This window comes from Rattus norvegicus, chromosome 10, assembly GCF_036323735.1.
Source record: "Rattus norvegicus strain BN/NHsdMcwi chromosome 10, GRCr8, whole genome shotgun sequence".
In the NCBI taxonomy this organism is placed as follows: Eukaryota; Metazoa; Chordata; class Mammalia; order Rodentia; family Muridae; genus Rattus; species Rattus norvegicus.
This window is the reverse complement of record NC_086028.1, coordinates 11,525,001-11,550,509: the sequence shown is the minus strand read 5'-3', so window position 1 is coordinate 11,550,509 and position 25,509 is coordinate 11,525,001. Positions and strand designations below refer to the sequence as shown.

At 47.7% G+C, this 25,509-nt stretch overlaps 2 protein-coding genes and 1 long non-coding RNA gene across 12 annotated transcripts in view; 1 reads left to right on the top strand and 2 right to left on the bottom strand.

The window, feature by feature from the left end:
* Srl (sarcalumenin) overlaps positions 1-10,145 on the bottom strand; it is a 44,142-nt gene extending 33,997 nt beyond the window's left edge. For 2 of the 4 annotated variants that reach the window (NM_001371633.1, NM_001371781.1), the window contains exon 1: positions 9,991-10,067. In NM_001371633.1, coding sequence (NP_001358562.1) covers positions 9,991-10,051 — 61 coding nt within the window. In that variant the 5' untranslated portion in view covers positions 10,052-10,067. Of the gene's footprint in view, positions 1-9,990 lie in introns of all 4 variants that reach the window. The other 2 variants (XM_063268901.1, XM_063268900.1) reach the window with 2 other exon arrangements.
* Positions 10,146-23,253: 13,108 nt separating this feature from the next.
* LOC134480651 (uncharacterized) lies at positions 23,254-24,727 on the top strand. The gene is made up of 2 exons (XR_010055297.1): positions 23,254-24,239; positions 24,430-24,727. It is a non-coding gene; the product is annotated as an uncharacterized LOC134480651 (long non-coding RNA).
* Positions 24,716-25,509, bottom strand: part of Tfap4 (transcription factor AP-4) — an 18,553-nt gene continuing 17,759 nt past the window's right edge. For 6 of the 7 annotated variants that reach the window (XM_039086267.2, XM_006245819.5, XM_017597365.3 and 3 more), the window contains one exon: positions 24,717-25,509. This exon is cut by the window's right edge and continues 318 nt beyond it. The gene's annotated coding sequence lies outside the window, so the exon portion shown is untranslated. The other variant, NM_001108267.2, reaches the window with a different exon arrangement.

Below are 25,509 nucleotides of genomic sequence, written 5' to 3'. Positions count from 1 at the left end.
ATTAAGTGCCTCTGGTGAGCCAAGCTCCATGCTGAGTGTTAGTAATACAGTACAATAGGAGTCCCCCTGGTCTTACAGGGGACGTTTCCAGGTCCCATGAAGAGGCCTGAAACCACATAGTGCTGAATTCTACATCGGGCGTGTTTTGTCTGTGCATACCTACCTATGATAACCCTCTTAAATTTTTATTTCTTTACTTATTTGTTGGTGAGGAGGATGCACACAGGCCATGGCACGTGTGTGGAGGTCAGAAGGAAATTTGCCAGAGTGAGTTCTCTCCTTCCACCATGTCCACCACATCCACTACATCCACCACATGAGTTCTGGGGACGAAACTCAGGTTATCAAGCTTAGTGGCAAATGACTTCCCTTGCTGAACCATCTCACTGGCTCTATACAGTTTTAATTTACAAAGTAAGCACAGTGATGGCCCGGACATGTAGCTCACTTGATAAAGTGCTTGCTAGCCTGAGCAAAGCCCAGGGTTTCATCCTCAGTATCACATCAAACTGAGCATGGCAGTGCTCAAACATCATCCCAGCACTTGGGAGGTGGAGGCAGGAAGAACCTTTCACAATCATCCTGGGCTACACAGCATTGCCAGGCTGTGCTATCTGAGATCCTGCCTCAAGAAGAGGGAGGTGGGGTAGCAACCAGATGACCCAGTAGGAAGGATGTTGCCAAGCCTGGATAACCCGAGTCTGACTCCCAGAACTCTAAAGTGGTAGAAAGGACCTGACTCCTACAAGTTGTCCTCTGACTTCTACACATGCACCAAGGCATGTGTGTGCGTGTGCATGTGTGCGTGTGTCTGTGTGTCTGTGTATGTGTGTGGGTGTTTGTATGTGTGTGTGGGTGTGTGTGGTATGAGTGAGTGTGCATGTGTGTGTGCATGTGTGTGTGTCTGTGTATGTGTGTGTGTGTTTGTATGTGTGTGTGGGTGTGTGTGTGGTGTGAGTGTGCATATGTGTGTGTGCATGTGTGCGTGTTTGTATGTGTGTGTCTGTATATATGTGTGTGTATGTGAGTGTGAGTGTGCATGTGTACACACACAGAATAAATAAATGTGATAAAATTTTAAAACTTAGGCGCAGTGAGCTGAGGATCTAGCTCAGTGGCAGAGTCCATGTCCAGACTGCATGAGACCCTCAGTACTGGAAGGGCTGGGGGAGGTAGGAAAAGAGTAACAATAAAACTAATAATGAACTAGAACAATTAGACAGTGGTCGGGCAGTCCTTACTCTCAGGAGACAGAGACAGGCGGTCTCTGAGAGCTCAAGACCAGTCTACTCTACACAGGGAGTTCCAGGCCAGCCAGGCCAAAACCAGAGAGTGAGACTCTGCTTCAAAAGAAAAAAGTTATTTAAAATTTCTGAATTGCTTATTTCTGGGATTTCCCTTTTAATCTTTTTGGACCATGGTGGAGTGTCAGAAATGAAAACAAAGCCATGATTTTAAAAAAAACTACTTATTTATGTGTCTGTAAGAGAAATAATAAAAGTGCAGTTTCTTGGGCTCCAGAAGCAGACTATCTGATGACTGTCTCCTCCTACAAGTGTGGCTGACTCCCTCTGTGGAGCCGACCTTCTTAACTCTCCTCTGTACTCCAACCAGAGTGTAGGCTGCAGGGGGTGTTAGTAACATTTTTTTACAGTGCAAGTCATCTCTCCAAATAGCAGGTCAGCTCTCCAGGGCAGAGGCACAGCCAGTCCATTCCTGCCTGTACCATGTGGCTCTGCCAGGACCTTGGAGGTGCCAAGAAGGGTCTGTGAGAGCTAAAGACCCCACATCTGCCTCAGCTCTCCCTCCTTGGGCAAAACACTCCCACTCCTTGGACTCACTCAACTTCCCAGAGAATTTGGTCATTCTGTTGCTTTTTCACACTTCCTTCTGATTATGTCCTGACTGGAATCCACCCAATCTCCTTATCTAAAAGGGAGTTCCCTAAGGAAGACCACAGAAATACTCTGAGGGCCTCTGATGAGCCCTCTGTTCCCAAAGGCTGGCACATAGCCCACAGTCACACAGTACCTAGCATACTCTAAACAGAGGAAGAAGTAAGAACTCTCAAGGAGGCTGTGCAAAGAACCCTGGGAAGGAGTGAATGGAGAACAGCCCTTTTCTGTCCCCTAAAGCTCTTACAGAGAGCCAGGAGTCCAGCCAGGGTCCCATAGAATCCCTCTGCTTTCCTACACCCTGCACTGCACCATCTCAGGAAAGACAGACTTCCATGCTGTCTCCCACTGGCCACAATACCTTCTCTGTGTCTTCAGAATCTGTCCGTGGGAATATTCACCCCAGGGCAGCTGAAAGCAGCTTCCTCCATACGAGCTGAGGAGGAACTGTTAAACTGGACTAAAGAACCCACTATAAGGCTGTGGTGGGGGGGCTGGAGAGATGGCTCAGTGGTTAAGAGCACTGACTACTCTTCCAGGGGTCCTGAGTTCAATTCCCAGCAACCACATGGTGGCTCACAACCATCTGTAATAAGATCTGATGCCCTCTTCTGGTGTGTCTGAAGACAGCGACAGTGTACTTATATATAATAAATGAATAAATCTTAAAAAAAAAAAAAAGGCTGTGGTGGCCTTAGAGGTGTGGACAGTTGATCTCGTGGCCCTTTCATTCTGATTAAATTCTACTTATTAACTAATTATATCCAGTTATTAATAAAATATAATGCATTGTTACTTACACTTCTGGTTTAATTCTGACACTTGAATTCTGATTCTCCTCACACGTTTTCTTTTGATTCTTTTTTTTTTTTTTCGGAGCTGGGGACCGAACCCAGGGCCTTGTGCTTCCTAGGTAAGCGCTCTACCACTGAGCTAAATCCCCAGCCCCACACGTTTTCTATCTTACAATTGAGCAGCTCAGGAACGGCTGGCTGCTCTGGGAGGGAAGGTGAATACGTGTAAGTTGACAATTGACAAGTATGTTCCCCCTAGGTGGAAGGGACCTGGGACCTTGATCGTTAGTAAAACCACTTTCAAGAGTGGAGAAGGAGGAGGCTGAAACCAGATGGGTTAAGACTCCTGCCAGCCATGGTGGTGCATGCCTTTAATCCCAGCATTCGGGTGGCAGGGGCAGGCGGATCTCTGAGTCAGAGGCCAACTTGGTCTACAGAGGAAGTTCCAGGGCAGCCAGGGCTGCACAGAGAAACTCTTTCTCAGGCAGGGAGAGATGGGGGAGACTCCTCGATCCTCACAACAGCAGAGCCGTCAGGCCAGAGTGGGCAGTCTGGAGACCAGTCTCCAAAATCCCAGCTGAATCTGACAGTCCCATTTGTTCCCTGAATTACGTTTGTTGTAATTCTCCTGCTGGGCATACTGGCTGGGATGGACCCGGGAGACTGAGACCTGAGGAACACTAAACAGATCCAGTTTGGCAGCCCTGCACCTGGGCTCCCTGTGTCTCCAATTCTTACTCAGCACCAGGTAGAGGAGGCCCAGTCTACAGAAATCAGGGACTACCCATTGCTCTGTATTGTAATTAGGGGGTTCCACAGGCCTTGCTCACCAAACCAATGGGAAATTCTACCTTAGAGATGCCTTTCTTGAGATAAAAACAACGGTTCAAGCTATTGATCCCTGGTCTTCCACTGGCACGAGTATAGCTTTTCCTGACTAAACTGTGGTAGGGTATGATCTGAAGAAGAGGCACAGGGCTGGCAGGGAGACGGAGAAATAAGCCGAGAAAGAATCACTGGACCCTGCAGTATGGATGCCTCCTGAGGACAGGCAGCTTCTGCTCCAATGCCTTCCTAAGAAAGCGGGTGAGGTCTGCAGATTCTGAGGAGCCAGGGCTCCCGACGTAGAAAAGAAGGAGAGGAGCCTCACCATCTTGTCTGTCCCTTTTGTCCAAGCCAAGATGGAGCTAGAGGGGCGAGCCGAGCCTGTCTTCATCTCTCGTCAATAGCAAGATCACCACCCAGGCCATGGGCTTCCCCTGTCAGTATCTACTTTATCTACTTAAAACCTCGAGTCCAGAGGGGCCCCGAGCAGTGCTTTACAAACCACAGCAGGCTCCACAGGCATCTGCTAAGTACACGTCCTGGGTGATGGAGTCAGGGCAAGTTCAGCCACTCTGACTGGAGGTGGCAGCCCCTGACATTCACTGATGAGATTTTGTGCTGGTTTGGGGTCCCACCTTCAGCCCTCTCTTCCAGGCATCTCCCAGTTGTTTCTCAACAGTGGACACTGGCTTGGCTTCAACTCGAGCTCAGAGTAACCAGTCTCCCTAGCTACGCAGAGCTCTTGGAAGGTTTGTCAGGTTCTCCCTTCTATGGCCTTCCATAACCTGTGGGTCACAACCTCTTTGGCAAACCTCTACCTTCAAAGATATTGACGCTATGATTGATCCATAACAGTAGCAAAATTACAGCTATAAAGTAGCAGCAAAAACAATTTTATGATTGGGCTTCACCACATGTATTCAAGGGTCAGGAAATCAGGAAGGTTGAGAACCACTGTTCTAGAGAAATCCCCAGCAGATCCTACAAACATACTGCCTACTTCAGCGCCTTGGATAGCAGAGGCCACTGAGACTGATTCTAACACAGTATCTATCCAAGGTCTCTTCACCGCTTCTCATCAGAGCCTCAGTATGCTCAGGCCTTCTGTGTCTGCCTTGAGAATTCTGACATCTTAGACATCCCATTGGCCATCTCATTCTTGTCTTTTTTTTTTTTTAAATCAGGATCTCATGAAGTCCAGCCTGTCTCTGACTCACCCCGTAGCCCAGAATGACCCTGAACTGCTGGTTCTCCTCTCTTCGCCGGCCAAGTGCTGGGATTACCAGAGCACGTCACCATCCTCGGTTTCACATGGTGCAGGGAATTGAACCCAGGGCCTCATGCATGCTATGCAGTCACTCTGCTAACTGAGCCACAACCCCAGCCTTTCCCTGTGCTCTTAGATCTTTTCCTTTCAACAGGAGCCTTCCCTGTTGGCTCAGAAACGTGCCCAGTGTTAAAGTTTCTCTGTGTCTGCAATGCCTTCTGGCCCCGAAATTCTGTTACTGGCTTTTATCCAGCTGATTTAATCTTTAACTCCCCACATCTAAATATGCCGCCTCAATGTGACCACTAAATACTCTTAAATCCCTCCTAATCTGACGGTGACCTCTGGGTGGTCAAAATCAACACCTCTTCGTGCCCCAGGTCTCTGTGGCGTTTAATCCCCTGACTGCCCCTTCCTTTAGGAGACACCCTTTCCCTTGGCCACCGGACACTCCGTCTCCTGGTATTTCTTCCGTCTTTCCGACACTCATTTGTTATCTTCTTCCTCTTCCTAATCTTCAATTCCAGTGTCCTTCAAAGATTAGTTCTTGGTCTTATTTTTCTCCCTCTGCAATGGCCCCCTCCTTCCCAGCCTTGCTGGTCTCTGTAAATGAACGGAACTTCTGCATTCCCAGGCCTTATTTTTATCCAGTTCCAGGCTACAATCTCATCTTTCCTCTGTTTTCCTTTATTTGTTTAAAACAGAGACCCTCTCTAGAGCCCAGAATGACTTGAATGCAGAATTGAATCCTCTTACCTTTTTCCTCCGTGTTATGATTATGAGCATGGGCCAACACACTCAGTCTTTCTAATCCCCATCCAGATGTCCCATAGTCTGTGGCACTCAAAACGACCCAAACTGAACTTGGTGCATGTATAACAGAATTTCACGCCTGGCTGGCCTGGAACTCATTAGGAAGACCAGGCTGGTCTCTAATTCACAGAGTCTACTTGCCACTGCCTCCTGAGGGCTAACATGAAAGTCGCGTATCACCACACTCAGCCCAAACTGAACATCTAGCATGTGTTCTCTCCTGCATGGTAGTGTCTTGTTCTGACAACTCCTCCACTGACTGCAAGGAAGCCTGTGAGGGTTGGTGTTGAGAAGTCTGGTTTTAAGGGTCCTGCCCAGGTGGGGAAGTCTGGCTTGGGGATCCTAACTCTGCTTGGGTTGCCTCTTCTACCTACTCTCACACTCGCTGGCGTTTTACTCTCTGACATAGCCGACTTTAATGTCTCCCCCAGTCCTGCTCCTTCCTACCAACATAGCCAAGCACGTCTCCTCCAAGCTCTCCATGGCTCCCACTGACCACAAAAGAAAGCTCTCTTCCTCAGCCAGGAACTTCCTCAGCCTTCGCTCAAGGCCGTTCACGGCTCACTCCAGAAGGCTGGCTGGTTCCCTTCACACACATTCCCTTCCTGCTATCTTCTCACAGCGGAATCCTTCTTCCCTCAAGGTCCAAACTCATCTCACTTCATCTGAAACTTCTCCTCAGAGCCATCAAGTTGGTCAGCAGGAAAGTGTGTTTGCTGCCAAGCTTGACGACACTAATTAGACCACCAAGACTCCCAACAGTTGTCCTCTGACCTCCACATACATGCTGGGACACACACTTGCCTCTCCCAATCATTAAGTGCAAACATTATTGATTTCATAAAAAAGACATTCTTCATTCCTCTCAGTCCAATAGCCCTACCTCAGCTCCTCTCTTTCTCAAATCTCCATTATGATAGTATCTTATCAGCCCAGCATCTGTGTAAGGGGAAAGCTGTCTTTCTCCTTCCTTCTAGACCAAAGGTATGCCGAAAATGTCTTCCAAATTCCTCCAATATCATACTTTAAAAACAGCAGACACAGCAAATGTGAAATGATGAACTATTTCAAGCTGTGTGAATGAATGGCTTCAACTCCTCGAGCAACACTCCACACAATAGACTTGGACTTGGACTAAGAGTAGAGTGTGCCCACCCCCACCCACAGTCACAGACCCTGTTCCACATGGCGCACTCTTCCAGCTGTCGCCTTCATCCCAGCCAGCAAGTACAGCACCCAGCCTCACCCCCACCCCTGAGGCCCAGCCAGCAACAGAACAGCCATCTTGTCTTCCGTTTGTGTTCACGGAAGTTGGGTCCTTCACAAGCAGACATCAAAGGCCAGTTGGTTGCATCTGGCCTTCTCTTCACCTTCCCAGGAGGATAAATGGGCAAGAGCACAGGGTGAGAAGAAAAGAGACCTGAATCCTGTTCTGACTGGCCATTGACAGTTATCTGACCTTCACTGTAACATATGGTGCTCATTGTAACATATATGGGGCAAAAGCAGGATTTCCCAAACTGTGGACCCCACACATCCTTCTAAGCACATCCTAGCACAGCACATCACAGGCTCTATATGGAAAGTGGGGAAACAAGATGCACCCTATGAGTTTGTCCAGCTTTCACACGTTAGACAAGGGGACATTGCTTTGAGGCTTCTGAGGTCGGCTCTCCCTGGAACCCTGAATTCACTCCTCTTAAAACCTCCCAACAGAAGACAGTAGGAGCTGGACTGCCCTGTGGGAGAGACAGAAAGGAGGTTTCCTTCTAGATACATAGCCTTACAGTAAAGAGGAGGCAACCTGTGCTCTCAGGGAATGAGATGGACACATCCTAGGTCTGTAGATGGGCACCCCCAGTACACACCAATCTCTTGCCATTGGGATGGAGGGGTGAGGGTCAAAGGATCTGAAGCAACATTCTCAGAAACCTCCTGGATGTCCTCGTCCACTACCCCTTTCACATTCATCCACTGGGTCTGTCACAGGAAGGCTGGCAGGGGAGAGACATGGTTCCCAGTGGAGTGCTAACAGCACTGAAGCATGTGCTTCTGTCCCTGACTGGGAAGGTCCCATCACTTCTCTGGGTTTTTCTCTCCTTCACTGTCCAATGAAAACATTCATTAAATCATCTCTGGAGTTCTTGGTGAGACCTATCTCCCTTCCAGATCTTTAGACCATGGAGACAACTCAGGTAATTAGAAAGAACTAGGGGCAGCAGGACAAGGGAAGGAACCAGAGGAGCCTGGTGACAGGAGCCAACGGCTGCTCCCAAGTTCTAGTGTAGGTACTTGTGACAAATGTCTAGAGAAACAGGGGTGCTGGGTCTCCTAATGAGAAGAGCTTCTGAGTCAACCACCCAGTCTAGAGAAACCGAGAGAGCAATGTGGGAGGTAAGGTCAGTTGTGCTCCAGGGTTCCTATCTTTGGAAATGGGGGTAGAGCTGGAGAAGACTTTTGCTTCTTGACAGGAAGAAGAGGGGAGACAAGAGTTCAGATACAAAGACATGACCTTTAACCTTTAACATGGCAAGTTCTGGGGGGAAATCAACCACTAGCAAAGACTGCTATTATAGATGTAAAGGGAAGGGGCTGGAGAGATGGCTCAGCAGTTAACAGCACTGACTGCTCTTCCAGAGGTCCTGAGTTCAAATCCCAGCCACCACATGGTGGCTCACAACCATCTGTAATGGGATCTGATGCCCTCTTCTGGTATTGTCTGAAGACAGCAACAGTGTGTGTGTGTGTGTGTGTGTGTGTGTGTGTGTGTGTGTGTGTGTGTATGTATATATATAATAAATCTTTTTAAAAAAAAGAAAGAAAGAAAGAAAGAATAAGAGAAAATAGGTGTATAGGGAAACCATCAGGTGTCTTGTAACCTCTCACTGAGTTGAAGTGGAAGCCACCTCAGGATACACAATCTACAACTGGGCAAAGCAGTGATGCCTGTGGTAGAACAAGCCAGCAGGGGAATCTGTACACTAATGGACAAGCAGGAGCAAGCTCACACTCCTGGGTACAAAAAAGCAATAGCCTAGAAAAACCTTCCCAGAAATTACATGCCTCTTTCCCATAGCAAGGGCTCTGAGCAGAGCTTTTGGAATAACTTAGAAATCCTGCCCCCTCTGTACAAAGAAAGAAAAATGTTTAAATGCCCCTAAAAGGACAGAAATTCCTGGGACTCTGCTATGTGGAAGCTTCAAGGTGGCAGCTGGGGCTGGACCCAGCAGAGGAGGGGCTGGGAAGAGGAGAGGGTGGCAGTGGCTTGGGGCTCGGGATCCAATTACAGGACTGTTTCCATACTTAGCCACCTGACAGCCGCTTGCCGCTTGGAATACTCGCCACTCCAGCCACCACAGCCCCATGGAGACCAAATTAACTCAAGGGCAGACAAGGGCAGGGCCCAGTAGCAAGCTCAATGGCCTAGAGCACGCAGCTTTACCTCTCACACCCCCCAAAGAATGGCTTTTGTTCCTCAAATGCCTGTACTCTCACTGGGACTGCACCTCTGTCACTCCAGTCCATGAGACAGAATCTTACAGGTAAAACGTAGTCCCAGAAATCTCACAAAGATGAAGTGCTAGCTCAGGAGACAGACCAGGGTGTCCTAGATCCCTAGGGGGAATTTTAGAGCACCTCCCCAAAGAATCCCCAAGGGGAAGCCAGCCTTGGGAGCCTAAAGAACAAGAGAGGTGGCAGAAAGATCGGGTGTCCCCTCTGCAGCCTATAAATAATCCTCATGCTGCAACCCAAGCCACCACCTCTGCAGCACAAAGTGCTGAGATGTCAAAGGAGAGCCACGGTGTGCAGAGGCGAGCCCCCTTCTTGATGAAAGGCCCTGCCCCTCGGAAGGCTCTCTTCGCATCCCGTGTTGCTCTCGACCCGATCACCAGTTCTCCGCTTCCCATGCAATCATACCCTTTCCCAATCCCAACTCTGTCCCACTGTCCATAAGAAGACTTCCAGCTTTGTCTGCAGTGTCCCGCTCCGTCCACGGACATGCAAACCTCCCAAGTCACTCACCGAAATAGTCCTCTGTCCTATCCCACCAAGATGCTAACGCAGACAACCTCCAGCTCCAAGACTATCTTATTTTTATCCATCTCAGAGATTCCTCTAGGCTTGACTCTGAAGGGTCCTCTCTCCAGCATATTCCAGTCAGATGCCGCTCTCTGAACCTGGCCTAGACCTCAGGACCATTTGCTCTCATTTCTTCTCAGAATCCCTCACCGGCCCCCACTTCTCTCTAGCACCTCATCCCTGTGTCCCAGGCCCCTGGGAGAAGGGCAGTGATATTAGCTAGAAGCAAACTTCTGCCGTCGTCCCAGCCCTCCACTCCGATGAAAGCTTGGGAACATGAGGGGCGCGGTGGGAGTCATTTGTGCAGGGGGCATACCTGCTTGTCCTGAAAGCAGCAGCGAGGCCAGGAAGCAGCAGAGCAGGAGCAGCGCCTTCATGGTGACTGCCAAGAGAGCCCAGCTGCTCCTCGCCTCTATTTATATGGTGGGTGCAGGCGGCCGCAGCAGGCGGCGGAGGGCGGGGGAGAAGGGTCACACAGTCACTGGGGCAACTGGGCAAACATGATGGGGAAGAAGCCCAGACCCCCAAGGGCTACCGTGGGCGTTGTCCTAGGCTCCAAGCATCAGAAGCAGAGCCCATCAGTGGGCTCTCCTAACATGCCCAGGATCATTTAGTCCAGGGTAGGGGATAAGGGGATAAAGACGCCCCTTGGGCTGAGGTCCAGGAGTTAGGAACTTGAGTCTTCCTAGAATATTTGCTACCTTGAACTAAAGTCTCAGATAGGTCAAGGACCTGGAAATGCCTCCAAATGAGGGACTATCAGCCAAATGGAAACCAGTCCTATCTGATAGTCACTGATCTGCAATCTAGCAAATAGAAAAACACACGACATCTGACCTTTGAGTTCGATGACTACAAGCTTGTCCTTCCAGGGCCTCTGTTCAGAGAATGCTGAGCAGAGGGAAAAAGGGGGCTTAGAGAATCGCCTGAATGACGTGATGTCAGTCGGAGAGGCAGATCCATTTCCAGTGGGCAGGGGCTCCTGAACGTTCAGTCGCCTCTCCAAAGCGCTTTAGGATGCAGTCTTCCTCTGGGCTTTCGGTAGCCCTGAAAGTCAGCTGTAGGAAGCTGAGAGACAACAGACGCTGGCTTGTCTAGCCAGGGGGATAGTGTCACCAGGAAGGGAGGAGGCAGCAACTGACCATGGAGTAAATGAACAAAAAGCAAACTGGGCACCTGTTCTGTGCTAGGAACTTGACATTTCTCAAAGCTTGTTTTCATGGTACTGGAATTGAACATCCGGCTTAGGCCAGAACGTTCTGCCACAGAACCATATTCCCAACTCTTGTGCTTTATCATTTTAATGCAGCTTTACTGATCTACGATCAACAAAAAATATACTACATAGGGTTTCTTGGGTGTTTTTTGTTTGTTTTTGCTTTTTTTGAGACAGGATTTCTCTGTATAACCAGGCTGTCCTGGAACTCATTCTGTAGACCAGGTTGGCCTCTACTTGGGGATTCTCCTACCTCTGCCTCCCAAGTGCTGGGATCAAAGGTGTGCACCATCATGCCTAATACACACACCTATCTAAAGGGTACAAACTGATAAAATCTGACCCATGTCTGCAATGTCACGTACGCTAGCACAGTTAAGATAACGAACAGATCCCTCCCCTCACAGTCTGGCAACCTTTAATCTCCTTGCTGTCAACACACACTAGTTTGCTCTTCACAACTATGGCTGCAAGTGCGATCAATGATCTTTATCTGCTTTTTTCACTTAGCACAATTATTTCGAGATTCATCCGTTGTGTCAATAGCCCGTTCCCTTTTATCAACGACCAGCTGTCCATTGGAGGAACAAGCCACAATTGGTGATCCACTCACCTGCTGATGGGCATGTTGGGTTGTCTCCAAGATTAGACCAAGTAAAGTTGTTATAAACTTTTATTTGTATCTATACCAACGTACAGATCGAACCTTCGGTTTCTCTTGTGTAAATGCCTAGGAGTGAAATAGTTGGGTCATATGATATCTGTTGTGATTTATAAAAAAGAAAAAGAAGCCAGGGACATATTTGGTAGAGGCAAGGTATGATGAGGTGGAAGGGGGTGCCTCTGTGGGCCCATACTGAGGCATCCCTTCCCCCTAAGGTACCAGCCATAACGACTATCTAGTATAGAAGTTTATTTAGGTATGGGGAAGGGAGTTGAAGGGTAGTAGAGACAGAGAAAGGCAGAGAGAGAAATAGGTGGGTGGCAGCTATGAACATGTGGAGAGTGGGGGGAAGGGAATGGGGTAAGAAGGGACAGAGAGGAAAGAGAGGAAGAAGGGCAAGAAACTGAGGAGGGGACAAGCAGCCCCTTTTATAGTGAGTCAGGTATACCTCGCTGTTGCCAGGTAACTGTAGGGCGGAGCCTAGGCAAAATGCCAACAATAAATATGTTTAAAACATTTCCCCTGGTGATTGTACTATTTTGTTTTTATGTTCCCAAAGGTGCACTAGAGTTTCAGCCCCTGCCCGACCTAACACTTGACTTAGTGGGTATGTGTGGTCCTGAGAATGGAACTCAAGGCCTTCCATGTGCCAGCCAAGAACTCAAGAACTCCCTTCTGAGCATGCCTTAGCCCTTACCTTGAGGCATTCTTTAGATGCACGGGTGTGCCTCGCTGAAGGATTTATTTTTTAAACAATTTTTGTGTGCATATATGTGCACAAGGATGTGTGTGCATGCACACACACGTGCACGCACACACACACACACACACACACACACACACACACACACGTTATGGTGCACACACAGGCCAGAAGACAGTTCTCTCCTTCCAAATTGAAAGCTAGTAACCTTTTTTCTTTTAACTCACATCTGTGTGCGTGCACATGTATGTCACATGTTGGTCACCATTAGAAGAAGGCATTGCATCCCCCCCCCCAGAGCTGGAGTTGTGGGATGTTGTGAACCAAACCTCGGGGTGGGGGTGCTAGAAGCAGACTCGGGGTCTCTGGAGAGCAGCGAGCATTCCTAATCACTGAGCCATCTCTCCAGCCTTCAAGTTCTCTCTCTAAAGCATCGACTGGTCCTGCTAATCTAACACATCACTAAGGATTGTCACAATCACATCATGGCTGAGCAGTCACTGCAGAAGAGGAAGGAACAGTTGGTCACAGGAAAAAAAAAGCACCTTCTCTGTGCTGAGTGCCTCACATTTAGTGAGAAGCAGGCACATTCTCACCACCTCACCACCAGTTCAAGGGTCAGGGAAGCCAGGTCAGGCTTCGCAGTACCAGTCAAAACGCTGCTGTGTGAATTTGACCCTAGCAGTCTTCCTAATGTACCTGTGACCCCCTCCATCAATCAGAGTAGTGAACACCATCATTGGGAAAAGATTACAATGTCAGCAAAGAGGAGCTGAGGAATACAAGAATATGGGGATGACACAAGTGTCAACGTGAGCCCGGAGAATTAAAACCTGGGCAAGAAGAACAAGTGCTCATAGGCCCAGTGCTTCTGAGATGGGGAGATACTTGTTTGGAGTATCAGACACCACACCACGTTCATAACAGCATGGCTGACAGTAGCCAAAGGCTGGAAGCAATCATGTGTCTCTGCAAGTAAACAGAGTCAAAATTCCGTCTTTCACACAGTGAAGTACCACTTAGCCATACAAGGATATGAGGCTATAGTACACGCTTCGACACGTGTCAACCTTCCAGTAAATGTTACCCTGAGTGAAATAGGAGAGTGCATTATTTTTCTAGGGCTACTATAAAAGAAATCACGAACCACAGACATTTATTGTCTCATAATTCTGGAGGCTGGAAATCTTTGCCCGAGGTATCAGCAGGATTGGTTTCTTCTGAGGTGTCTGTCCTTGGCTTGCAAGTTACACCTTCTCCCTGTGTCCTCACATGGTCTTCCCTCTGTGTGTGTGTGTGTGTGTGTGTGTGTGTGTGTGTGTGTGTGTTGTGCCTAATCTCTTCTTATGAGGACGCCAGTTAGATTGGATTAGGGCCCACTCCAGTGACCTCGTTTTACCTTAACTACTTCTTTATCAGTCCTATCTTTAAATCACATGCTAAGGTGCTAGGGGTTGGGATTCAACACGTGACATGGGGGTGTGAGACAACAGACAAGTCCTAACAGACATCCTGTGACTCCATTTATATGAGGGCACCTTCAGTAACCAACCAGATAGGTGAGAACTAAGTGGATGTATACAAGGGGATGCATGCAGGACGAGACTGTAGCTCAGTGTTAAGCACTTGTCTCACACTTGGGAGGCCCAGACTTCAATCAATACTGGGGAAAGACTGCACTCAGACACTGTGAGCACGATTACTGCCACCGAACTGGGTTTTACTCAAGATGAGAGGGCGCATACCTGTGATTCTATCACAAAGGGTAGAGGGAAGGAGGAAGAGAAGACCAATGTCATCCTCAACTACACAGAAAGGTCCAGACCAGCCTGAGCTCAAAGACCCTGTTTCAAAAAATCAGGCAAAGCTGATAAGATAGTTCAGTGGGTAGGGGTTCTTGCTGCCAAACCTGATGAACTGAGTTTGAGCTCCAAACCCATTTGGTAGTAGCAAAGAACTGACTCCTGTACGTTGTTCTGTGACGGCCACATGCACACCCCCAATACACAAATAAATTAAGAATTTTTGTAAAAAAAAAAATCAAAACCATAAAATAATCTTTAAAAATCAGAATAGTAAATGTCTATTTTATCTATCTATATTATTTATGCTTCCACAATTTTTTAAAGAGGAAAAGGGGTGTCCTTTTTGGAAAACAAGAGACTAAAAGGGTACTCAACAGAAAATAAACTCTTAAATCACAAATTCTCAAACGGACCTTACGTAGCCTAAGAAATCTGGCTGATAGCATATTATATCACTCATCACAGTCACCAAGCCCCTGCTCAGCCTTTAAGAATCTGGGGCCGGGTTGGGGATTTGGCTCAGTGGTAGAGCGCTTGCCTAGGAAGCGCAAGGCCCTGGGTTCGGTCCCCAGCTCCGAAGAAAAGAAAAAAAAAAAAAAAAGAATTTGGGGCCATGGTAGCTTTGGCCCTACTTTTACAAGCTGCCTGCTCCTGACAGTCTCGGGCTGACAGTCCAGAGATGGAAAGGGAGAAGTGTGTTTAAGAACATGTGTGAGGAGGGCCAGGGAGGGGCCACTCAAGTCCCACTCCCAGCAGGCTCTCCTGTAAAGGGCCAGAGGGCAAAAAGTTCACATTTTACAAGAGTAGCCATAAATAACAAGACCAAATGGATGTGTCCAAAGACTTCATCTGTGAAAACAATCTCTGAGCTAGTTTGTGGCTGTGGTTTGTTGGAATCGCTGGTAAATTACTTGACAAAATGCAAAGTCTGTCTCAGTGACTACACATCTGGGCCTCCGTGGCTTCAGCTGCTGCACACTGGGGTTAAAAGTCTGCAAGGGAGCCATCCCCTGACAACCTCAATTCAATGCCCAGCTCCACAATGGGAGGAGAAAGTTGTCCTCTGACCTTCACAGGCAAACAGTGGCATCATCTGCACTGACACATTATATACAAAATAATAATATATAAAATAAAAATAATTTTAGGGGATCAATGATTGAAAGTTCTTACTACCCTTGTAGAAGACCCGGGTTCAGTTCCCACACCTGTGTCAGGTGACTAATAGCTACCTGTAGCCCCAGCTCCAGGGGATGCCAACACCCCTGACCTCCTGCAGCACACACAAACGTGTGTGTTCCCACACAGAGACATATGATCAAAATAATAAAGATGGGCCAGGTGTGATGGCGCATGCCTTTAATCCCGGCACTCAGGGGGCAGAGCAGACAGATCTCTGAGTTTGAGGCCAGCCTGGTCTACAGAGTGAGTTCCAGGACAGCCAGGGCTACACAGAGAAACCCTATCTTGACTTGGAAACAAACGAGCAAAATATTAATAATTTTTAAAAAATGGATGGAACCCAGGCATCATGGCATACCCCTTTAATCCTAGTACTTGTGAGACAGAGACAGGTAGATCTCTGTGAATTTGAGGTCAACCTAGTCTACAATAGCGAGTTCTAAACCAGCCAGGCTTACATGGTGAAACCCTGTCTCAAAAAATAAAACAAAACAAAAAAATCAAAACAAGGAAGAAAAAAGATAAATGAGTCTGGAAGGGTACAAGGTGTCTCAGCAAAACCAGCAGGTTTGAGGGGCTACGACAGATCTATGGCCCTAGCCATATTTCAAAAGGCCACAGTGAAGGAATTTCTAAAAGGGGAAGAAGCATATATATCCCTGAGAGACTTTCTCCTGGAATGAAAGGGGCCCCAACAAATCAACCCTGAATTTTGAGGACCTGACAGTTCATTTCCATTGACAAAAGAAGCATTAGTTTGTTCTGTGTGGTTCAAGAGTAGAGCCAGGGGGTTGGGGATTTAGCTCAGTGGTAGAGCGCTTGCCTAGGAAGCGCAAGGCCCTGGGTTCGGTCCCCAGCTCCAAAAAAAAGAACAAAAAAAAAAAAAAAAAAAAAAAGAGTAGAGCCAGGTTTAATGGTGAGGATCATAGAAGACATGTGAGTTCAATGTTTAGATTTAATGTGCCCAAGAGAACAAGTTTGCTAAATGCAAGCACTCTGCACTGGCATGGGCCTGGCCTTGGCAGACCATTGGGGGAGGGGCACAACACATATGGCTTCCTTCTCTCCTTTCCCAAGAGTCTTAATCCAGGGAAACCTTTGGGCACACGCCTTCTGAGAGACTGCTATGCTCTAAATATAGGTAATGTCCCCCAAAAGTCCTGTGTAGAAGGATTCATCCCCAAGATGCCAATATTGGGAATTTCTGTGGACTTAGAAGTAGAGCCTAGGGCAGGTCCTGAGATCACAAGGAGTGTGCTTTAAAGAAAAGATGGTGGGACCCTGACTGTCCTCTTCTCTTCTTCTCAATTGGAGACATGAACACTCATTCCAGTATGTTTCCACCATGACAAGCTACCCTCACCAGATACCCATGGACCATAAATTTCCAGAACCATAAGCCAAAACAAACCTTTCTTTACCTCTGAGGTAGTTTGCATGTGATGTCTCTTATAGTCTCTGGTATTTGAATACTTGGTCCCAGTTGGTGGCACTGTTTGAGAAGGATGAAGAAGTGTGGCCTTGAAGAATCAGGCAATGGTAGCCAGCTTGGAGGTTTAAAAGTCACATGCTGGGGTTGGGGATTTAGCTCAGTGGTAGAGCGCTTGCCTAGGAAGCGCAAGGCCCTGGGTTCAGTCCCCAGCTCTGGAAAAAAAAAAAAGTCACATGCCATTCCCAGTTCAATCTCTTTTTCTGAGCTTATTATGGTTCAAGATGTAAGCTCTCAGCCTCTGCTCCAGCCACCTCACCTGCTGCCTGTTGCTATGCTTCCCCACCAGGATGAACTCTCATCCTTCTGTGCCATGGTCATGGTATGTTATCACAGCAATAGAAAAGTAACAAAGGCAGTTCCTTCAGTAACCAGTGTCAGGTTTTGCTATACTATGGGTAGCTGATGAATACAGAACCCTAACTCTAACCATCCTCCTGAGCTCAGGCCTGGATGGTCTACTTTATGAGCTACCATGTCCAGCACCACCCACAATCTTTTTCTTGGGCTCATGTATGGTGGTCGGTGATCCTACACACATCGGGTTGGTGAGTGGTGAGAAGTTAATCTGGCAAGTGATAGCCTTGGACAAAGGCTGGTTATGACAATAGGGTCGAGTCACAGCAGTATAGGCTTTTGGGAAGCTGAGGACTAAGGAAATTAAACTTTTACAAACACGCGGCCTCGGTTCCCTCAACAAGGGTTTCCTTCTCTGCCCCCCTTTTTTTCTCTTCACTTTCACACAGCTGCTCTTCCTAAAGTGGTCTCGTGATGAAACTGCCACTTTGCTAATGGTGAAAATGCCTAGAACGGGGATTGAAGATGCACACAAGATAGCAGGTAGAACCTGTCTCCTTGGTTGTTAAATGAGTTAGGAACTTTACAGAATTGCTATTTTAAAAAAACAAAAACAAAAACAAAAACAAAAAACACTTTGAGATCTCAGGTAGTCCAGGCTGCTCTAAACTCATTGTGTACCTGGGGCTAGCCTTAAACTCCCGATTCTACTGAGTCTATCTCCCAAGGGTTGCCGTTACAAGCATGTGTCATACCAAGCCTCCCTGCTGTCTGTCTGTAACTGAAACGGTCTTGTCATGTTGCCTAGGCTGATCAAGATTCTCTTGCTTTGGCTTCCCAAGTACTGAGATTAGCCATGTAACACCACACTGGCTCCTTTCATTTAATTTTAACCCACATACTTGTTAAGAGCACAGGTCATGCTGGGCAGGGTAGTGGTGCACACCTAAAGCTCTCAGGAGTTTGGGGACAGCCTGTACTACAGAGTGAGTTCCAAGACAGCCAGGGCTACACAGAGAAATCCCGTATCAAACCCTACCCCACCCCACCCCACCCAAAAGAAAAAAGAATATGGGTCATGACTGCGGCACACTAACTTAACACCTAGGGTGAAGAACAGTGGTGGCAGAAGCAGGGTGTGGAGACAATGTGAAAGGCCACACGGCCCAGCAAGCTGAGGGCCGGAATGTTATGGTTCCTGCCACAGTGTCTGTAGCTTGGTCTATCCTGGGCAGCTGACTTGGTAGGCTCTGAGGCTCAAACATTCCTCAAGGACCCAGGAAACTGTCAGACCTTAACTTAGGCAGCATTTGACTTTGCATCTGTTCCACATTCCAAGGGTGGGGGGATGCCAGGGGCATGGGGTGAGGGTGGGGGAATAGGGTCTCAAGTATCCCGGGCTAGTCTCAAACGATGTTGTCATGAGTAGCCTTTGACTCCTGGTCCTCCCATCTCCACACCCACATCCTGAGAGTGTAAGTGGAAGCCACCCTGCCCAGTTTTGGCATCTTTTACTACGCCATGGCACAAGTGTGGAGGACAGTGAACAACTTTGGTGAGTCAGTTCTCTCCTTTCACCATGAGTCCTGAGGACTGAACTGAGGTCATCAGGCTTCGTGTAACACTTTTACCCACTAAGCTACCTCATCCAAACTTGGGGATTTTTTTTTTAAGAGTCTCTCATTGAGTATGGTGGAGTACACCTGTAATCCTGGCACTCAAGAGACAGGTGAATCTCTGTGAGTTCAAGACCAGCCTGGTGAGCTCCAGAATAGTTAGGAAGACAGAGTGATCCTGTCACGGGGTTGGGGGTGGGAGTTAGGGGGGAGCATCTGTCTCATACTGTATCTCAGCCCCGCTTAAAACCTTACTATGTAGTCCAAGTTGCCTCAAACTTATTCTAGCAATATTCCTGCCCCAGTCTCCTGAATACTGAGAGTACAAGTGTGAGCTACAACTAAGAGCTACTAAGTAAGAGCTACTACTAGCACTTACTAAAAGGACAATCCTATCGGTCTTGGTAACTACAGATCATCAATCTTAGAAGACATCAAATTCAGCTGGAGAGATGGCTCAGCAGTTAAGCGCACTGACTGCTCTTCCAGAGGTCCTGAGTTCAATTCCCAGCAACCACATGGTGGCTCACAACCATCTGTAATGGGATCTGATGCCCTCTTCTGGTGTGTCTGAAGACAGCTACAATGTACTTACATATAATAAATAAATCTTTTTTTTTTAAAAAGTCAAATTCCCACCCAAGATGGGTACTCCTTCCACAGAACCTCTGACACACTCACGCAGTCTACTGGAATACCCTTTGTGGGTACTTAGAATCAGCCAGCAACTCATCTTCCCACCTGCCATCTCGGTATCTTACAGAAAAAGCACTGGGCCATTCCCTTGGTGGCAATGAGTCCACCTACCCATCTAGCCTCAATGGCATCTCCTTTTCTTACAACAGAACAGCACATTTTCGTCAACTCTGTGTGCATCCCCAATTTTCAGAGCAGTGTATTCAGCTCTCACAGAGCAGAAGTTAACAGGAGAAATTTGTTGAGGGCAACCTCTGTTCTTTGAAGAAAAGCACCACAAACGTCCCCAAACACTTGCATGCTGTCTGCTTAATCCTGAGAGTGTTCACCCAGATAGGCTGCTCCCTGGAGTTATCCTTGATTTGGGCCGCCTAATTCAGGAAATGGTGCAGCTGTCAGCTCTGGTTCCTTTTTCAAAATCAGGGGTGCGAGGCAAGGAAAGCCATTTGAGGAGTTCATTCCTTTGCACAGTTGCCAGATTTAATGCCAGTTTTGCCTGCAGCCCCCAGCCCCACCCTCTTCTCTTGGTTGGCACATGTTCTTGTCAATCAACAAAGGAAACTTGCAACTCGGCAGGGCGACAAACAGAAGGGATGAGGCAGAAATGGAGTCTGGCCCCCACCCCACCCAGGATTAAAGGACAAGGCAGACAAACAGAACTCCATGTGAAAAAGACGAATGTCACACATTCATCGGCACTGAGGAAAGCAGAGAGAGACAGGTTGGAGGTGGGGGATAGTGGGGTGGAGCCAGGACCAACATTTGATACTAAGGACAGCATGGTCAGATGGCTGGCTCCATCTGAGAGGCTGCTTGGTGATCTCCATGTGCTCTGCGTACTGGCTTGGGGCCAATGGGTCACTGCTGAAGAGACCAAGGGCATGGCAAGGCCCCCTCCTCTACCACCAGATGACTCTTCAAACATCTTATGCAGCTGAGGCATTACCCTCTTATTCTGCCCAAACCACAGCACACACAGGGGCACATACTATGTGTCAAACTATGCCATGAACATAGTTGCTGATAATTCATAAAATGTAAGAAGAATGCAGCAAGCAGCAGAAGAGAGACAGGAAGAAACACAAAAGGGAAGTCTAGGAGGAAAAAAAAACCAATATATTTAAGACCTAACACATGCATAACTTAACCACATGCCCAATTCAGTGTCCTTAAACTAAGAACAGACCACATGCTCAGAAGAAATGAAATTACTTCTGCTACTGAGACTCAGCAAGAATTTTCTGGAGAGGCATCTAAAGGCAACAAGGTATAATGCGTTGGTCCTTGACAACATTCTTAAAGCAAAGAGAAGTGGGAAAGTATTGCTCCTAACAGAGATCAAAATAGGGCCAAGAGGGAACCAGGGACCAAGAATAACTAGCCCCGATTTCAAGGACACAACCACCAAGGAGGTCGTCAACCAAGCACAAGACAAACACGAGTTGTCACCTACTCGTGGGTAAGATGGAAAACGGACCCAATCCATCCTGTAAAAATGAACTTACAAGCTATAGATTAGAAACAATCTAGAGGTCCATCTCTAGGTAAATGGAAAAATAAATTATGGAACAGTCACACAGAGCACTAACAAACCAGCGCTGGCAGGCAGGTAGGTACATGGCCAGTCTGGCTGCGTGTTGTTGGTGGGACCTTGAAGTCCACACTTGTCCTTAGCCAGGACAGGCTAAGAAACAGTAGGAGAGGCACACAGCTGGCCGTTAGTTGCAGCTGCACCTCAGTAACCTTGCCGGCCATAGAAGGTATTTTGAAAAAAGTCTAGAATTGTGAACATGGTGGAGTTATTTAAAGACACCAGGGTGTGCTTTTTGGAGTTGCTGGGACATTTAGCCCTGACTGTTCAAAGACCCACTTTCCCGGGTTTGTGGAGCAAGCCTAGACTCTGAAAGCCAAGGGTATGTAGGTAGCAGCATATGAGTGTTAGGTAAGTCTTTGTGACCAAAAAGTTGTGATCAAACCCACAAAACTGGATGCAAAACCTTGGCTGATACCACTGGGGCCTTTGGGAAGACAGATTCATCACTAACTGATTCTTTGGTTCCCGTCTTTGGGAATCGCTGGCTCACCAGATTTTCTGTGGTGATACAAGATAGCAAAAAGCTGGATGACACAAGCCTAGCCTGCAGTCCGGCCCTGAACATCTCGCAACTTAGAGGCCGTGGTCTGATGAAAGCTTCTGACCTTCCTGCCAGCCCCTATTCACCCCTGCACCAAGAAACCCAGCACTGCCTCAGCTGGGACCTCAGCCGGAACCTTGACCATATTTCTGCAATAAACCGTCTGGTTCATGAAAAAGAAATTAACACACTGCTGATGTATACGCAAGATGTAATGGGACACCCCTGTGATCCCAACGCACAGAGGGGGATCAGGAAGTCAAGGTTATCCTCAGTCACATGGGGAGTTGAAGGACGGCCTGAAATTCGTGTGAATGACTCTGTCTCTAAAAACTTAAACTAAATTAAATAGGACACTGGAAAATGGCTCAGCAATTAAATGTCTCCGCTCTTCCAGAGGACCAGAGTTTGGCTGCCAGCAATCTTGTTAGATTTCTAACTCTCGCTCATGGGGATCTGATTCTCCCTTCTGCCTCTTCAGGTACTTCACTCATGTACACAGACACACACAATTACTTTTTTTTTTTTTTTTACTTTTATTATATTAGGGCTAGTAAAACATCTCAGTGGTAAAGACTGCTGGCAAGTCTGATGACCTGAGTTCTATCCCCCACAAGAAGGATAGAACTGGGGGTTCGGGATTTAGCTCAGTGGTAGAGCGCTTGCCTAGCAAGCACGAGGCCCTGGGTTCGGTCCCCAGCTCAAAAAAAAAAAGAATAAAGTGCAAACTTCGGGCGGCGGCGTCCCATAGCGCGTCGGCTTGGAGCTCACGGAACAATGAAGGAGCCTAAGGTATCCATCCCCTGAGGTGACAATGTTCCAGGCATAATTAAGTGTAGTACGTAAATGTCACCTATTTCTCTGTTGTTTTACGGCATCCTCTGGAACATTTTAAAGTCGCACATGTAAAGACATCCCAGCACGACCATCCGACCAACTGAAAGTGGCCTCGAACCGCCGGACACCGGTTTTAACTCCGCAGCCTGTTGGCCAGAAGCGCCGGCGAGCGGAACTCCACTAGACGCCCTGGAGTGTGCGCGCGGAGAGGGCGTGGCTAAACCCGGAAGGGGCGGGAACGCGCCAAGGGCTTCCACAGCCTTCTCAAGAGACCGCCTACCACTGCTGGGCGCCGGCGCTTTTCCAGAGGAATATTTTCCTTGGCTCCGCCCCAAGCCCCGCCTCTGGCCTATGGGACTAGAGCAGAACGTAAGGAGGCAGAGCCTCGGTCCCTCCAGAAACAGACATCCTAGGCCCATAGCGCTCTCTGTTGATGCTCTAGGAAGTTGCATGTATCCAGTCCTGTCGACCACCTCACACCTAAGAGAAAATTAGGCATGCTACCTAAAGACACCATACTCGAATGGCTACATATTTGCAAATGTATAGTATTTTGCAAAACAACAACTATGAGAGATAGACCAGGGAAACAACAGAGACTGGGGGAACACTGAGGAGATACTAATTCCCATCCTGATGGTGGCTTCTCAATAAAATAAAAAAGCACAATCAAGTGTGAGTTTCAATTACTGCGATAAAACTTTTGTGCGGTTTTGTTTGGTTGGTTGGTTAGTTTGGGAGTGTTTTGTTTTGTTTTGTTGGTTTGGGAGGATTTTCTGTTTGTTTGTTTGCTTGTTTTCTGATAGGATCTCACTGTGTAGCCTGCCCAACCTTGAAATCACTACCTCAAACCACCTGCCTCCTGAGAGCTGGAATTTAGGTGTTTTTTTTTTCTTTTTTCTAGCATGCCATGGTATACATGTGGAGGTCAGAGGACAACTCTCAGGAGTCTATTCTCTCCTTCGACCATGTGAGTCCTTGGATCAAACCCAGGTAGGCTTGGTATCAGGCACCGACCGACCGTCATCTTCCCTTCTGCCAGCCCCCATTTGGAATTCTAACATGAGCTCGGTGGCTGTGTGGGACTGGGAGGATGAGTCATGAAGAGCTTTAGGAGAAGGGGCCCCTTTGGAAGTTGCGGAGATATTTTTTAATCGGATGAGTTCATCAACATTGTGAATGATTGGGTCCATTCATAAAATGACAAATTGTAGGCCTTGTAGATATATAATGTTTAAAATTTTTTCCACCTTTCTGCTGAGTAAGTTCATGAGCAGGCACACACTGGAGATGGAAACTGGCTTTTCTGCCGACCTTCGTCCCATACAGACTAAGCAGGAATGAGACCTGGGCCATAAAGTGATCTCTAGTCTCGAGAAGACTAAGAAACATGATGGAGACTCTCCTCCTTGAACTACCATTACGTACAATTCCCAGGAAAGGAAACAGGTTCAGAGGAAGTGAGTGTACATGGAGCTGAGCCCTGGCTGGCCACGGCCAGAGTCGGGGCATGCGCACTTACACAGCATTTCATGGCGACAGAAAACATGGGCTTCCTCACAGGGTGTGAGACTCCTCCTCGAGACCCAGCATGAGTAACTGTCTTACAGCCCGCTCCCACGGAGCTATTCTGTGTGCCAGACCACAGCATAACAAAGCCAGGCTTCCTATGGTCTGACAGTGTTTGCTGAAATCTGCTTACCTTCCCAACCTCCATTAGGAACAAGGGTTGAGTTCACATAAGCGCTTTCCTGGAGTCTGTTTTTATCTGAACCTGTGCTGCTTAACTGCTGGGCACTGCTCTAAAGCCGGGTCTAAGTTAACTCTGCTGTGTGTGGGCTAAGAGCCACATAAAACAAGTAGAGGAGAGACTTGAGGGAAACAGCCATCCTCAACCGTCTGCTCTGTAAGGAACCCCCAATAAGGTCAGTTACTCATAACTGCCATGGGTCGTTCTTTAGGTTGTGGGTACCATCCAACAGTTTTGGAAACAGGAAACAGCTCACAAATTCCTAGGGGGATTTGGAACCTGGGGGAAGAGGGGCTCAGGACTACACACAGGAAGTGGCTTATCAGTTCTCCCACAGCCTGTGAGCATCTGTGTTCTTTCCCTAGGAGTTAGAAAATGTGGCGTGCTTGTTCCTTCCTTCCCTTGGTGGTTTCGAACAGAAGTTGGCGGCATTCCCTTCGGTCCTGGCACACGTGCTGTTGAACCTCCCAGGGAAGCCCATGGTCTGTGAGGATCCCGACCTCCTCACTGCAACTTCACACACAGTTCAGGGGTACCACTGTGTGCACACAGTCCTCTCTGGATTAGGAAGTCCAAAAACCACCCCTTAGTCTAGGCCAATCAGCCCAGGCCAGGATCCCAGAACAGTACATCCTCAATAAAAAACAGCAGCTAAAAAACAAAGTACAAATTTTATTTTGTTTCTTTACAAAGGCACAATGGCCTCTTGGTATTTTGTTCCCTACCCCCATTTTCTTAACAAAATATAATAGCTTCTCCTTGGACACAAAGACCTCAAAATTGTAAAAAAAGAAAGAAAAAAAGAAAATTTAAAATTAAAAAAAAAAATACAAAACCAAAACCAAAATAAAACCAACAACAAACAAAACAAAAAGAGAGACAAAGACATTTTTGGGATCAATGACAGGAACCCTGCAGGGGAAGGTGGAAGGTGGAGGCAGAGAGTGGCCAATTCTGTTGCTGAGGTGGGGAGGGGGAGGGGACAATGGCAGCAGCAAACCCCAACCGAGAAGCAATGTTGATCCCGGATTCCCGGGTCCCCCTGTTCCCGGGTCCGGATCCCCAGAAAGCCCCAACCCAGCCTGACCCCCAACCCATGTAAGTGCTTAAAAGAGAAAAAGACAACCCAATAGAGGGAAGAGGTGGAGACAGACGGCCTCGGGCTGGCTCTGGGGAGGAAGCAAAAAACTTGGGGTTTTGTTTGATTTTCCCTGTTCTTAAAAACACGTTTAAATGGAAGGAAAAAACAAAAACAAAACAAAAACAAAAAATAAAAAAGCTTTTTGGCGAGAGAGGCCAGGCACCTCAGTGTCAGCTTCCTCGGCCCCAGGGCCGAGGCCCAGCCCTGGAGCCCCATGCTCCCACGCGTGCTATGCACCACCACAACCCCGGGACCTGGGCTCCGGTGGCTTCGATCAAAGGTCGACTTACAGTATTGAAAAGGA